The sequence below is a fragment of the Stegostoma tigrinum genome, chromosome 23 (genome assembly GCF_030684315.1).
Source record: "Stegostoma tigrinum isolate sSteTig4 chromosome 23, sSteTig4.hap1, whole genome shotgun sequence".
Taxonomy (NCBI): Eukaryota; Metazoa; Chordata; class Chondrichthyes; order Orectolobiformes; family Stegostomatidae; genus Stegostoma; species Stegostoma tigrinum.
In genome coordinates, this window is record NC_081376.1 from 49066481 (window position 1) to 49082965 (window position 16485).

The 16485-nt window shown below is 40.7% G+C and overlaps 2 protein-coding genes across 8 annotated transcripts in view; both read left to right on the forward strand.

Moving 5' to 3' along the window:
- Nucleotides 1-10624, forward strand: part of wdr90 (WD repeat domain 90) — an 81028-nt gene extending 70404 nt beyond the window's left edge. For all 7 annotated transcript variants that reach the window (XM_059654169.1, XM_059654173.1, XM_059654172.1 and 4 more), the window contains 10 exons: nt 709-877; nt 955-1066; nt 1323-1494; nt 2087-2209; nt 3152-3332; nt 3522-3652; nt 3855-3998; nt 4948-5073; nt 5896-5980; nt 10076-10624. In XM_059654169.1, the coding sequence (XP_059510152.1) occupies nt 709-877; nt 955-1066; nt 1323-1494; nt 2087-2209; nt 3152-3332; nt 3522-3652; nt 3855-3998; nt 4948-5073; nt 5896-5980; nt 10076-10263 (1431 nt within the window). In that variant the 3' untranslated portion in view covers nt 10264-10624. The remainder of the gene's footprint in view (nt 1-708; nt 878-954; nt 1067-1322; nt 1495-2086; nt 2210-3151; nt 3333-3521; nt 3653-3854; nt 3999-4947; nt 5074-5895; nt 5981-10075) is intronic.
- Nucleotides 10625-14757: 4133 nt separating this feature from the next.
- On the forward strand, nt 14758-15804 carry LOC125462456 (melanin-concentrating hormone receptor 1-like). Its single transcript, XM_048552511.2, has one exon. It carries the CDS (start codon nt 14770-14772, stop codon nt 15802-15804), a length of 1035 nt encoding a protein of 344 aa, XP_048408468.1. The 5' UTR covers nt 14758-14769.
- Nucleotides 15805-16485: the final 681 nt, after the last annotated feature.

Sequence of the window (16485 nt, forward strand, 5' to 3'; positions counted from 1 at the left end):
GGTCCAACCCTAATGGTGGAAAGCACTGTAACTGCTCTAACATAGTTGTCTTTTGTTCTTGATGTATAGCTGGCTAATATGAAAGTAAGGATTGATGCAGAAAAGAATAGGTTTGTACAGTGAAAAAACATGCAAACAGCATTTACGCAGAAGACTCAAAATCAGGTGCCACTTGAACATTAAAGGACATTGCATACTCATATGAATTGAATAATTCCTGGGTTTACTTTTAAAAATAAAGTGCACCATGTGTGAAATTCCACAGTTGTCACTCCTTCAATTTTTAATCTAAATACAAGTAGAGACTGCAATATTTAACCAGCCTGTTGTGTGCCGAGTTTGATTTATTTAGTTTGACAACTCAACAGTGTAGCAGAACAGGATGATTAACTGATCAGATATTACTCTGTACTAATGTTATTAGGACCAGAAATATTTTACAGCTAAAACCAATGATCGGTGTATTGATACTGAAATTATTTCCTAGTGAGGCAATTATTTTTTAAGTTAGAAAATGTATAATCCTTGATATGAAGGCAAGGAGCAAATGTTTGACTTGCATCATTTGCTGTTTTATAACCAGCTTCTTAAGATAATGAGTGGAGCCTGATAACATGAGATAATGGTTTGAGCAGTTTGTCCTTTGAGCAAGGAAAGTTTTGATTTTTGTTCTAATAATTCGGAATGTTGTACGTGATTTTGTTTCAGGTTCACAGAGTCGCAATCCCGGATGAAGTTGGTGCTGATGAACTCACGGCATTGTGCTATAACAGTGATTCAGTTCTTTATACTGCTACCAACACTGGGAAAATCTGTGCATGGGACACCCAACAGAATAGGTGTTTCATGACTTGGGACGCAGATGAGGGAGAGATTGGTAAGTAGGAGTACAATATGGCACGGCTGCCAATGCAGGGTGATAGAGTGCTATATACTGCAATTCTTCTATTACAGGGATTGTGCAATGTCGAAGGTATCGCCTGATGACTGGCAGTAACACAAAGAAAATCCGGCTCTGGGCAGTTGCTGCAGTACAGGAGATGAGACTTGAGGGCACAAGAGCAAGGTAATGATGCTGTAATGAGGCTTGTCACTGTTTGGATGAATGTACTAGAGTGGCATTCCTGATCTAAGTTATATTTTTACAGCGATTAATAAATAGGCAAGAGTAACTCTTGTACATTTAGAAACTGGTTTATATAGAATAAGATTCCGCTTGAACGTATCTATTCCAGTGCCATAACATGGTACTTTGTCCAGATTATTTGTGTCTGGGATGGATAACTTGTCAGCCATTTTAATGGTTCTGATTTTCCTTCCAGGTCAAATTCAGTACTCCTGGAACACGAAATGATTCTGGATGGTACAATAGTTAGTGCGGCCTTTGATGATATCATGGACATGGGTATTGTGGGTACCACAGCAGGAACTGTCTGGTATATAAACTGGGCTGAAAACACCAGCATCCGACTTATCAGTGGCCACAGAAACAAGGTTACATAACTTTCAAGTTGCTTAAATGTGAGATTAGTCACGGCTGAGCCACACTCAAACATGGAGAAGTTTATTTAGTACTCAATTCTGTCAGAGCTGCCTTGAGTGGAAGCTGGAAAGGGAGAGTCGCTTTGTTGACAATTAGAGCCATATTCCTATTCAATGGTCAATAGAAGATGAAGGACAAATTACTTGAATTATTTTATCAATAAAAGAATTAAAATAATATGGATATAAGTGTAAAGAAAATTGACTTCAAAATAGTTCTGCATGTGACTAATCCAGACATTGGCACAGAACAAATATTATACCACTACCAAAATAAGTAAAAGAATGTTGCTAAAATTACTTATTTTTAAGTGAAAGATTGAATTATTTTTCAGAAAAACAATATACTCATCTTTGCAAAGCTTTGTGCTTTTTGTATTAAATGCATACACAGTATGTCTTGTGCCATCATACCTCAGAATCTCATACTTGAATGGCAATGTGGACAAATCTCAACATCTGGTTCTCAATTGGATTTGTTGCCCTCTTAAGTGTAAATAAGCAAGAGATTGTTGACCACTTTACCTGTTTTATTTTTCTTTAGGTTAATCAAGTGACTTTTAGCCCTGATGAGAGTCATTTTGCCACATGTGCAGAGGATGGAAGTTTAAGAGTGTGGGTCATGCACACCACCGAGCTGGTTGTTCAGTTTCATGTTCTTAATCAGGTATGTTACCAAAAAAGAAATGCAGAACAAGTAAGGAATAGTTTGCTTTAAAATTACTAAATGATGGAAGTTTTCATCAACAACATCAAGTGATGTTACTAAGTCATCAACAGCATTCATCATTTATTACATATGAACACATGAAATAGGAGAATGGCTAGCCCTGTTGGCCCCTCAAACCTGCTTTGCCATTCAGTAAGACATTCAGTTACTCCACTTGCCCATCTAACCATGGATAATCTTTTACCACTTTGCTTATAAAGAATGTAGTTATCTCTGCCTTAAAATATTCAAGGACTGCTTGCACCACCTTTTGAGGAAGAACTTTCCACAGACTCATGAATCTCTGTGAGAAAATATTTTTATCTTTGTCTTTAATGGGTGATCCCTTATTCTTTAATCAGTGACCACTAGAACAGTACTTTTTGAATCTACTAATCAAGGATGTGAAGCTTCATGGATTCTGTATAGCAGTTGCTTCATCAGAACAGGGGAGGTGATGGCCTAGAGGTATTATTGGTGAACTGTTAATCCGGAGACCCAGATAATGTTCTGGGGACCTGGGCTCGACTCCTACCATGGAAATTGGTGGAATTTGAGTTCAATAAATATCTGGAATTAACAATCTAATGATAACCATAAATCCGTTGTCGATTGTCAGGAAAAACCATCTGGTTCACTAATGCCCTTTAGGGAAGGAAACTGCCATCCTTACCTGGTCTGGCCTACATGTGACTCCAGACCCATAGTAATGTTTGACTCTTGACTGCTCACTGGGCAGTTAGGGGTGGGCAATAAATGCTGCCTAGCCAGCAATATCTTCATCCTGTGAATGAATTTAAGAAAAACTAATCACTAGATCTTGAATAGTTAAAACTGGATGGAAAAACTGATTCTGTGTGAGAAAGCATTCACATTTAAACTTTCCCTATCATGTTTCAGAACTGTTTATGTATGGCATGGAGCCCTGCGGTCAACTCGAGGAACTGTGTTGACAAACAGCAAATTGTGGCAGGATATAGTGATGGCACAATACGTTTCTTTGGAATATTGAAAACTGAGATGGAATTGAAGATCCATCCCCATCCTGTGGCAGTCAGTGCCATTGCATATTCAATGGATGGTATGTTCCACTAGCTACTAATATAGAAAACACGCTACATAGCTTAGAAAGCTAATCATAAGTACACAGCACAAATGCATAGCTTTTTTCCCAGAATACCCATCAGCTATCCTTTAATCACCATTGTACAAGTAGCCCTGATCTGAAGTGTGTGATTAACACTGACAGATATTTCATATTTATCCCTAGGTGAGGTTATCATTTCAGGAGGTAAGGATGGTCTGATGGCTGTGAGTAGTTCTCGGACAGGGATCACTATTCGTGTCATCAGTGATCATAAAGGTTCGCCGATTACTGCCATCGAATGTGCACGGAAAAAAGTAAGTCTAGGGTTATTAAAAATCTTATAACACAAAATTAAATATCAAAAAACTAAATGCATACTCAAAGATAAAAAATATCTACAATGTTCTACTGAGCACTTAGCATTTCTGCCGTTTAGCCAAACTATTTCAGCTAAAATTGGCGTAAGGTGTGGAGTCTGAACATGACACACTAAACTGTTATGCATTTCTTTTCCAGTGTGACGAATTTGGACTTGATGGATGTGAAATGTGGCTGGCTGTCAGTTCAGATCGACGTGTTAGTGTTTGGGCTACTGATTGGCACAAAGACCAGTGTGAGCTTATTGATTGGTTGACGTTCCCAGCACCTATTAAATCGGAGGTGAGCCTAACCTCCACCTTTTTAGGAAGCGGGTAAAATGTATGCCATCTGTATCACTTTATGTTTGCCAAATCTATAAAACCAGATTCTGCAACCTTTCTTATCTTTGTAGCCTAATATTGTGTTTTAATAATTAGACACTGCAGTAATCCTCACTTAAAGTTGTAGTTGCTTTCTGAAAATCGCAAATTGAAGTGAATCATAATTTGCCATAAGAATCAATGTTAAAGCCAGATTTTGTTCCTTCGGGTATTTCTTGCCTAGAAAAGCAGCATACAAGTTGAAATGTCAAACTATGTACGTTCAGTATTGTGCATTCCTACCATAAATAACTGGCAAAGTAAAACCCATCACTAAATCTAAAAGAAACAGAATATGCAATAAAAAAGATTCCAAACTGTACTCTTAATTTGACCAGCTCCAACTAGTGGTTGCTGCAGGTATCGGCTGAATTTCCAGGACTACTTGCGCTAATCAACCTCTGCCACTCGGGCTTCAGTTGAGTTTGGTGCAAGGCCATGAAATAAAATCCAAAGCATTAGGTCAGAAGAAAGGAAGCGAGATGAGGTGCAAGGGTGAGAGGCAAGCGATGGCAGGGAGACGGAAAGTGAAAATCATTATGGGAGATTCATAGAATGTGCAGGCCTCAAAGGAGGAAGTCTGTGGCAAATGACATTATCCTGAAACTGGCAAAGTTAGACTGATATTTTGACACTACTTATTAAATGTATATGAAACAATGTTAAATGACTCAGCCTTGAGCAGGGGCATAACTACTTATACATAAATATACAGTATCTGCTGGAACAAAAGCAGAAATTGCTGATGAAGAGTCACCGGACTCAAAAATAAAGGCTTTTTGCTTACTAAGTAAATGTTGCGGTAGAGACCAGAATGTGCTTCAGATGGTCAGTTGTGTAATTTCAATATTTCCTTTCATTTCTGTCAGCTCTGTGACAAAAGTACCCTCCCTCCGAGCCTAGCTGCCTTTTCGCGCAATCGAAGTGGCATAGTGGTGTATGTGGGATTTGGAGCGAAACCAGAGATCATACTGTACAGTCTATATAAAAAGCAGGTATATGTCAATTACAGGTCTTTATTCAACCATTTTTAAAAGCCTGCAGTAGTGTTTTTATTGTAGTACGATACATTAGTGCACAAATTATTAGCACCAGGGGGCTAGAAAAAACTTACACAAGTATTCTCCACACTCAGGGATTAGAAATTTCTGCTGTTTGGTGAAATTCTGAACTTGATTATGGAGTTCCACCCTTTGTAATTTTTTTCTGACCTCTGCCTTGCTGCCCCCATAGCCCTTTGCTTCACTTTGGACATAGAATACAACCCATTGGATAATCTGTTGTAAGTATGGAGTTCATCCTGTATTACACATACTAACTGCATTGAAAATTGAATTTGCTGAGGTCAGTTCCATAATTTCATACAATGCATTGGTTTGCATACTTTTTAAAGTAAGCTGGGAATCCTAATGGTTCTGCCAATCACTCTCACAGTGGCCTAAATGCATTTGGATTTCACTGCAGCTGATAAAAATGCTGTAATCCTCTGTCCCCTCGTGCTGGAATAACTTTGGTGTCCACAGTATAATATATATGTGATGCCTTACTCCTGAAATTGTTGAGACTTCATTATCTTCACCCATTCTCATCCCGGAGCAGTGAGTTCTTAATCTTCAAATTAGAGCAAAGCATCATTCGCAGCCCAACTCAAGTGGATGGTTTCAATGTAGAATTGTTTCTGCAACACTTTTTATTGGTCTGAAATCTGGTTTGAAGTGTCTACAAAGATCGGGTTTGCTGAAGTTGTTCAACCTGAGCTGTTTGTCACAACATCCTTTCTGTACCTTAATGTCTTTTTTTTCTGTATCTCTTTGTAGACAGTTAAAAAGATACCTTTGCCTCAATGGGCCACAAGTATGAGCCCCTCTCCTGGAGGGCAATTTATTGCAATTGGGACCAATGGTAAGTTGAAGTTTGTTCTGTGATTATCTGAGTCAGAGTTTCTCACAGGTGACTTTGGAAAATACATGCAATCACATACCGTCCCAATTAGTCATGAGTGTAACACGCTTTAAAAATAATATTGCATGTACAAAAGTGATAAATGACTTTTGAGTGGCAGAGAAACACACCATGGTAGAAAGGGAATTTAAGCATGCTGAGTTACTGAAAAGTCCTGTTACAATTAAGAGTTAATCTACTGCATTTCCTTTCCTTTAGGCTTAGAATGATATTTGTAAACGTAGGTTTGTTTAACTCTAATGTACAAATTCATTGCACAGGGTAATCAGAGGGTAGCACAGAGGAAAATGTTCTATAGAAAGAGATGTTCTTTATTGGAAGGATGTGTTGATGGAAGGAAAGAAAAAATGTAAAAGGATCCAAATGTTGAACAAGCAACAGTCAACTCCTGTGCTCAGTTAAGGAGTTACTTACTTTGAATATCATTTTTGGTAGTCTCATGAGTAATACAATGAACTTGTACAACATTTTTTATAGACTTTATTGCTTTGTGCAAATATGCTAACATTACAGAAGCATTATTGATGGTTTTGACATAGTTGGAATCAAATACTATAACCCTAGGTGCTTTGATGCAATGGTTATAACACAAAGAACACTTTCCAAAAGGACTAGAATATTGTACTTTGTCTCTGCTTCTTCATTGTCCCATGTTCCATTTCAAGGTTTCTTGAAACATCTTTCCATTCTTTTCATCATTTAGTGCTAGACATAGCTTGTAGAAATCTTTCCTGTTTAAAGTCAAACCCGGAGGCTACAGCTCAAAACCCATTTACACCTCTTGAGAAATGAGAAGATTAGTCATAATGGGATCTGTATGTATAAACGTTCATAACATTATTTGGCAGACTGCTTCATTAGCATGAACTCACAAAATTATGACATCTTAAGACATGCTAGGAAATTGTGCAATAATCTAATTTAACTTATCCCAGTTTTTTGTTGGAAATGTTAGTCATTGCATTTCTGCCGCAATATGCCCCAAGAAACACATGGGCCCACAAGCCTGAAATGCTGAAATATGTGATCATTAAAAATGGAAACATTTTTAAAACTTAGTCCTCTTGGGCAGGGGGTATACAAAACAATTCTGTTTCCTGGAGTGAATCAGCCAATTCAGTAGAGACCTGAGATCAATCCTTATGCTTCCTGTTCTATATGGTATAGAATTTCCTTTTTAATTGATATATTGACAATTTGACTTGAAGGAAGAAAGTAAATGCACTATAGCCAAATTTGTGCACAACGCAAAAGTAGGTGGAAAGCAAGTTGCAAAGGGGTGCAAAGTTTACAGAGCAGCATTGATAAGTTAAGTAAATGGACAAAATGTTGGCAAGTAGAGTATAATTTGGGAAAATGTGAAGTTGTTCATTTTGGAAGAGAACAAAAGAATGGTATTATTTAAATGGATAAAAACTACAGAAAGCAGCAACACAAGGGACTTGAGGCACCTGTGCATGAAACAGAGAAAGCTAGCACACAAATGCCGCAGGTACTCAGGAAGGCTAATGAAATGTTGGCCTTTATTTGAAGGAGCTTAGAGGATAGGAGGAGGGAAGTCTTACCTGCAACTGTACAAGGTGTCGGTGAGACTACATCTGGAGTACAATGAGCAGTTTTGGTCCCCTTATTTGAGGAAAGATACTATTTTATTAGAGGCCAATCAGGGAAGATTCACTAGAATCGTCCCTGGTGTGGAGGAGTTATCTTATGAGCAAAGGCTAAACAGGTTGGGACTCCTCTCATTGGAGTTTAGAGGAATGAGAAGTGATCTAATTGAAATATTTAGTATTCTTAAGGGGTTTGAAGCGTAAATGCTGAAAGGATGTTTTCCTTCATGGAAGAGTCTAGGACCAATGGGCATAGCCTTAAAACAAAGGGGTTTCTTTAAGTCAGAGATAAGGAGGAATTTCTTCTCTCATAGTTGAGAGTCATTGGAACATCTGTGATAAGGAGATGCCAGTGTTGGACTGAGGTTGACAAGGTCAGAAATCACACGACATCAGATATAGTCCAACAGGTTTATTTGAAAACGCAAACTTTCGGAACCTTGCTCCTCCTCCAGGCTCAGGAGAGGCTCTGAAAACTTGTGTTTTCAAATAAATCTGTTGTACCATAACCTGGTGTTGTGATTTCTGATTTTTGGAACATCTAGCCACAGACCTGTGGGGGCGGGGGTGGGTAAGGGGGGGAGAAGAGTCCTTGTGTGTGTTTGAGACTGAGATGGATAGATTCTGGATCAGATGGGGAAAAGGCAGGGAAGTGGGCCTGCGCACTGTTAGCTCAGCCATGTCCTATTGAATGGTGGAGCAGGCTTGAGGGGCCAAGCAGCCTACTTCTGTTCATTGATAATGGGAACTGCAGATGCTGGAGATTCCAAGATAATAAAATGTGAGGCTGGATGAACACAGCAGGCCAAGCAGCATCTCAGGAGCACAAAAGCTGACGTTTCGGGCCTAGACCCTTCATTTGGATCATCAGCATTGTTTTGTGTGAGGAAAATCAAGTCTCGATAACCTGAGTAAGCTTTTTGAGAAAGTTATCAAAAAGGTTGATGATGATAGAGCAATAGGCACTGTTTACTTGGATTTTGGTAAAGCATTTGACAAGGTTCTACATGGTAAACTAATTAATGAAGTCAGGTCACATGGGATTCAGGATGAGTTTGCCAATTGGATACACTGAGATAGCAGAACTGCAGATGCTGGAGAATGAGATAACAAGGTGTAGAACTGGATGAACACAGCAGACCAAGCAGCAAAGCTGACGTTTCGGGCCTCGACCCTTCTTCAAAAAGAATTTTTTCAAGGCCCTGAAAGACGGTCTAGGCCCAAAACGTCAGCTTTCCTGCTCCTCTGATGTCGCTTGGCCTGTTGTGCAGAACACCTCCGCTCAGTTCGCAACAAACAACTGCACCTCCCAGTCGCAAACCATTTCCACTCCCCCTCCCATTCTCTTGATGACGCACACCTCCGCTCAGTTCGCAACAAACAACTGCACCTCCCAGTCGCAAACCATTTCCACTCCCCCTCCCATTCTCTTGATGACATGTCCATCATGGGCCTCCTGCACCGCCACAATGATGCCACCCGAAGGTTGCAGGAACAGCAACTCATATATTCCACCTGGGAACCCTGCAGCCATATGGTATCAATGTGGACTTCACCAGTTTCAAAATCTCCCCTTCCCCTACTGCATCCCCAAACCAGCCCAGTGCATCCCCTCCCCCCACTGCACCACACAACCAGCCCAGCTCTTCCCCCCCCACCCACTGCATCCCAAAACCAGTCCAACCTGTCTCTGCCTCCCTAACCGGTTCTTCCTCTCACCCATCCCTTCCTCCCACCCAAGCCGCACCCCCAGCTACCTACTAACCTCATCCCACCTCCTTGACCTGTCCGTCTTCCCTGGACTGACCTATCCCCTCCCTACCTCCCCACCTACACCCTCTCCACCTATCTTCTTTACTCTCCATCTTCGGTCCGCCTCCCCCTCTCTCCCTATTTATTCCAGTTCCCTCCCCCCATCCCCCTCTCTGATGAAGGGTCTAGGCCCGAAACGTCAGCTTTTGTGCTCCTGAGATGCTGCTTGGCCTGCTGTGTTCATCCAGCCTCACATTTTATTATCTACTTCTGTTCATTGTTTGGTTTACACCATAAGAAACAAGTTACTAAGACTAATCTAAGATCTGTTGCTTATTTTTGTTTCAATGGAAAGGCAGTTTCAATACCAGAAGATAATTGATGCATTAAATAAAATTGTTTGAAACTTGAAATTTGGTCAAAATGCATTAAAAGCAATATTGCTACATATCTTAGACTTTTAGTCCAACAGCTAGATGGCTTCAAGGCAGAGATCGACAAATTCTTGATCTCACAAGGAATTCAGGGCTACGGTGAGAGTGCAGGGAAGTGGAGTTGAAATGCCCATCAGCCATGATTTAAATGGCGGAGTGGACTCGATGGGCCGAATGGCCTTACTTCCACTCCTATGTCTTATGGTCTTATGCTCTTTAATGTTTCTCGTTTTGTGCAGGGAGACTTCTGAAACTAATTCAATACCCGTGTGGAAAATTCCAAGATTTCGCTGGGCATAATGATATTGTTCACTTCAGTCAATTCACACCTTCTGGGAAGTTTCTCCTCTCTGTCGCATACAATGAGGTGCTCGTCTGGGAGGTCCAGAATCTACATAGCAATCATACTCATGTACAATATCTCTAAATCTCCACTGTAAACAAGGACGAGATATTAGCTGTATGAAGCTCCTATAAATAGATCCCCTTTATAATGCTGTGTGACCATCACAGATTTAATTTCATTCTTTGCATCGTAGAGAATTCATAACATGGCTCAATCCTTCCAGTTTTACAGTTCACAAGACTGTGTTTTGTAATGGGCATGTGCTAGTACAGGACGTAAAATAAAGTAATGTAAAATATTAATGTCAAAATCATTATTAAATGGTGTAGTTGATGCTCTGCATACAAGGAGTTTTAAATGAATGGTTACAGTGAGGATTTTTAAATTAAGGTTAGCTGAGCAAAGTTTTATTGCAAGATTGTACTTGAATTAATAATTGTCATTTAATATTTTTGTTATAAAGTGATTTTTGTATTTTTTTCATAAATAAATAAAACTTTCCAGCTGATATCCAACATGAGTGCAGATTCTGGATTTGTGATGGCTAGCTCTGTTTAATTGTATTTGGTGAAAACATTGCATGAGAATTTGAGAAATAAATGTACATGTCCTATTTTTACACTTTTGATCTAAAATATTACTTAGTTTTAAGGGCATATCACTTGTGCTGTGCAGTTCAAAATACATTCTGTAGTCTGTGCAGTTCACTGGTTTGTAGAATAAAGATGCTACTCAATTTTGTGAATAACAAGATGATCAAATGTTAAAAGTAACAAGCAGGCAGTTCAATCCCTTATGCATTCATCTACCTTTTTTTTCCAAAGGGCAGTCCAACTAATTGTACTCTCTCTTCTTTTTACTTATCTTTGCAATTTTGTTTTTGCTCTTTCAAGTATTTATCAGTTTCCTTTTAAAGACTACAATTTAGTCTGTAATCCCTGCCCTAAAAGGCAATGCATTCTAAATCCAAAACACTTGATTTTAAAATTCTCTGGTCATTGTGCCAATTTTTTTTCTTATTCTTCCTCTTTCATGTACGGTGAGATACTTAGCATAAAGCAGCAGATTCCTGACAAAGGAAGTAGTTATAACAATTTTTAAATGGGACTAAAAAGTAGCTCAAGATTTTTATTAGTTCATTAGATATGGGCATGATGGCATATCACTGTTTGTTGTACATCCCTAATCGACCTTGAGAGAGTAGCAGGGAGCAGCTTTAAACTGTCACAGTCCATATGTGTGAAATTATTGCCACAGTACTGTTGGATAAGGATTTCCAGGATTTTTTGGTTTCAAAGATAGTAGGAACTGCAGATGCTGGAGAATCTGAGATAACAAGGTGTAGAGCTGGATGAACACAGCAGGCCAAGTAGCATCAGAGGAACAGGCTGCTTGGCCTGCTGCATTCATCCAGGATTTCATGGTTCACTTTGGCTTTGGTTACATTTATAGGTGTTTTTAATCAACTTGTTCAAACATGTTATGACACATGTCTGGAGCAGATGGGACTTGAACAGGGCCTCCTACCCAAGAGGTAGGGATGTTACCACTGCTACAAGAGCCCCTCAATTACAATTATACACCGAGTTTGAGAAAGTCAATGTAAAATTTTCTTGGCCTGATAAGTTGCAAGACCAGTTCCAAGTACACACGACTTTTCACAGTTTTGTTGTCATCTGCAAACTTACTAACCACTCCTCCTTTATTCACATCCAAGTCATTTATATAAATGACAAAAAGCAGTGGACCCATCACCGATTCTTGTGGTGCACTGCTGGTCACAGGCGTTCACTCAGAATAACAACTATCCATCATCCTCTGTCTCATATCTTCAAGCTAATTGTGTCCAAATTGTTAGATCTCCCTAGATTCCATGTGATCCAACCTTGCCAACCAATCTACCATGCAGAACCTTACCAGATGCCTTGCTGAAGTCATGTAGACAATGTCCACTGCTCTGCCATCATTAATTTTCTTTGTCACTTTCTCAAAACACACGTGAGAGATTTTTTTTTTTCCATACACAAAGTCATATTGACTATCCCTAATCAGTCCTTGCCTTTCTAAACACGTAAATTCTGTTCCTCAGAATCATCACCAACAACATACACACAACTGATTTCAGGCTCACTGTTCTTAGTTCTTCTTTTCTTCACCATGTTTCTTAAATAATATTACCACGTTAGATACCCTCTTGTCATCTGCCACCTCATCCATGGCTATCGGTGATATAAATATCTCAGCAAGGGCCCAGCAATCACTTCCCTAGTTCCCCTCAAGGTTCTGGGGTGCACCCCATCAGGCCCTGGAGATTTATCCACAATTATGCTTTTCAAGATATCCAGCACCACCACCTCTATAATATGTACACTGCTCAAGGTATCACTTTCTCCAAATTTTCTAGCTTCCGTATCCTTCTCTGCAGAAAACGCTGATGTGAAATAATCATTCAGTATCTTCCCCAACTTCTGTGGTTCCACACCTAGGCAGCTTTGTTGATCTTTAAAGGACCCTATTCTCTCCCTATAGTTAGTCTATTGTCTTCAATGTGTTTGTTGAATCTCTTTGGCAAATAGGATTAAGGAAAACCCAAAGTTATCCCATTTCCCTTTTTGCTCTCTTGATTTCCCTCGAGTATACACCTACTGTCCTTTACTCCTCCACAGATTTGCTTGATTCCAGCTGTCTACATATATGCCTCCTTTTTCTTGACTAGAGCATCAATTTCTCTAGTCATCCAGTATTCCCCACACCTACCAGCCTTGCCTTTCACACTAACAGGAATGTACTATCTCTGGGCCTCTGTCTCATTTTGGAAAGCCTTCCACTTTCCAGCTGTCCCTTTACCTGCAAATAGCTTCCCCATAACAACTTTTGAAAATACTTGCCTAATATTGTCAAAATTGGCCTCTTCCCCCAATTTAAACCTTTAACTTTTTATATCCAGTCTCTCCTTTGCCATCACTATTTAAAACTGATAGAATTATGGTCACTGGCCTCAAAATACTCCCCCACTGACACCTCAGTTACATGCCCTGCCTTATTCTCCAAGAGAAAGGCAGGTTTTGCTCTTTCAGTGGTAGGTACATCCACATACACCCTTAACAAATTCCTCTCCATCCAAGCCCTTAACACTATGACAGCCCCATTGGAAAGTTAAAATGCCTTACCATTACCACCCTATTACAGATAACCAAGGTCTCCTTTACAAATTTGCTTCTCAATTTCCTAATGACTATTGGGGTTTCTATAGTACAATCCCAATAAGGTGATCATCCCTTTCTTTCTCAGTTCCACCCCAATAATGTCAATGAATGTACTCCCTGGATTATCCTCCCCGAGTACAGTCAGAATGCTATCCCAGCCCCATGTTCCCAACAATGACCTAAGTTCATCTGCCTTACCTGTCAGGTCTCCTGCATTGAAATAAATGCAATTTAACTTATCAGTTCGATTTCCTCCTCCTCTGCTTTACTTCTGCCTGCCTTGACTATTTGATTTGTTCCTTTTCTCAACTGTGCCAGCTTCAGCCTTATTCTTTTATCCTCACTATGCCTTTGCACGCCCCCGTTGCTCCAGTGTAGCTCTAGCAAATCTCCCCGCCACTATATTAGTCTCGGGGTTATGAAAAAGGGGCCGCTGTAAAAACAAGTTAGACAGTCTGATTGTCACGAACTCTTGTAGCTCCTGCCGCCGAATCTAAACACGATTACGCAAGGACACAAGTGCAAATAGAATCGAAGCTGACTTCAGCGACTGAATGATGCTTTAGGGCAGATCTGTCCTAGAGTCTATAAAAACGGTCCATGTATTTGCAAAGAGCCTGTAAAACATAGCGAGGAGAAATCAGCTTAACACAATGGCCCCATGGAACTGTTCAAATACTTTGTTCAACTTTACATTCTCAGGTAAGAGGCTTTTATTTAAATAGGCTTCCATCAGGTTAAGGAGAAATAATTCTGAAAGCGCCGTTTGAGTAAAATTCCTGGATTGTCTTCAGTTTCTGTATCTCGATCAGTTCAGGTACTTAGCATCTGTTTTGATGCTGAGAGATGTCAGAATCTGGCGGAGCTTCCCAGCTCCTTGTGGTTTCATCACCGATCTCCAGCGTCCCATGGTTTTTGCTCACATTTTCCCGTTGCTGCGTTGACTCTTTTTTAAAAAATAAGTACAGTAAATATCTCAATTCTCATGGAGAACGTTAATTGCTGCGTTTTTCTTCGAAGAAATACTTTCCTTTGTCACATTTCCAAATAGTAGCTCTTCGAAGCTCACTGTTGTGTTGCTAAATCGGCAAGGAGGGTTGGAAAGAGAAGCCAGTTTTGGAAGAGTTCTGCGGAAGGGTCACTGCACCCAAAACGTTAATTCTGACTCTTCTGTCCACAGATGCTGCCAGACCTGCTGAGCTTTTTCCAGCAATTTCCGTTTTTATGCAAGTTTTGGAAGACTTTGTTAATTTCACTTAAACAAACATTGATCCTCCCCTCACCCTTTACATACATATTGTATCAAACTCTAGATTGTAACAGGGAAATTTCGTTTCTTTAAATTTCAGAGACCAATCCCCTTGTTTACACAAGTATCATCATGCCAACAATATTCGGTCTAGTCGCTCTGTCCGGGATAATCGGTAACACTATTGTCATTTTCACGGTGATCAAGAACTTTAAATTCAAGTCGAGCGGCAGCAGAGTTCCGGATGTCTTCTTCATCAGTTTGTCTGTGGTTGACCTGCTGTTTCTGATGGGGATGCCGTTTGTCATCCCTGAGTTACTGGGGAACAGAGGTTGGTATTTTGGGAGCAGACTGTGCACCGTTATCTCTGTGATGGACACCAACACCCAGTTTAGCAGCACCTACATCCTCACAGCTATGACGATAGACACGTATTTGGCCATCGTGTACCCTCTGAGTTCGGCTCGCTTCCGCAAACCCTGTTTCGCCACCCTCACGGTCTGCTGTCTCTGCCTCCTCTCGTTTCTGACTGTGATCCCGGTTTGGATGTACGCCGGGCTCCTCCGGCAACCCGGGGGGCTCTCGGACTGTGTGATCCGCTTCCCCAATCCTAAGACGGATGTGTACTGGTTCACCATTTACCAGTTCTTCGTGGCGTTCGCTATTCCCTTCACTGTCATCTCAGTGGCTTACAGGAAGATCCTGTTGAAGATGAGCTCCCCCAGCTCTCTCCTCTCCCACGAAAGAGCTAGACTGCGGACCAGGAGAGTGGCACGAATCGCCAGTACCATCTGCCTCACTTTCTTTCTCTGCTGGGCACCTTTTAACCTGCTGCGGTTCGTACAGCTGACTCCAGCCGAGTCCACCTTGCTGTTCTACTACGCCTACGTGGCTGCAGTCAGTCTGGGCTATTCCAGCAGCTCCCTCAATCCCTTCATCTATATTATCCTGTGTAACAATTTTAGGAAAAGCTTTATCATCTCCGTGCGGCCTTCCTCCGAATCTCAGGAGGTCCACAGGGCAGTGGCTTGGATCGGGAAGGATGCAGAGCGAGCGCCAAAAGGATCAGCACCACGGACAGCGACGACCGAGTCTGCTCTTTCCCAGGCCCGGGAAAGCCCGTTAGTGCCGGAGTGCAGCTATCTCTGTAACTATACATCACCTTGAGGGTTTAATAGCATGGGGGTAGTGTCCCTACCTCTGAACCAGAAGGCTCTGTTATGGGGGTAATCCATTACATGTCCAAACAATTTGGTCTAAATAAACACAAAGGCTCAGGGGGTGTCTCACCTCTCTGTCAGCCTGGGTTCAAACTCCACTGGTCGCAGATGTGTCATATTAACTAGTTCAGGTCCTGACTTGACACTGAGCCAGTTTGCAAACTGTTCTATTACTCCAGATTTTTATTTAACTCGATTCCAGTGGAAGTAACAAAAGCAGACAGGGTGACTGGCTGATAACTAATGCCCGAAGTCAAGATTTGCCCCCTAACTCTTCCTGTTGCTGTTTATGTGATATTGCTTTAAGGGCTGAGAGACCTGGTGATTTACACCCTGCAGCATGTGAGAGTAGGGGGTCATCTGAGTTCCTCTATAATCATGCTGTCAAATGAGCAAATGTTAGATCTTATCTCAGATCTTCAAATAAATTGAACCTATGTAGTTTCCCAGTCCTGAGAGAGACTGGTAACTTTGTTAAGAAATCAACACAAGTGTGACTGTTGCATTTAACTTTCTGTAAAATTTCACCTGTAACTCCCCAATCAGATGAAATTTGTTGTGTTTTGCCAGTTCCTTCACATCTCATAATGTAAAAAAGAAAAGCTTAAAAATGAATGAAAGAAGGGTC

Excerpts from the sequence above, each read along its gene's own strand:
- LOC125462456 (XM_048552511.2), top strand. The coding sequence starts at position 14,770 with ATGCCAACAATATTCGGTCTAGTCGCTCTGTCCGGGATAATCGGTAAC.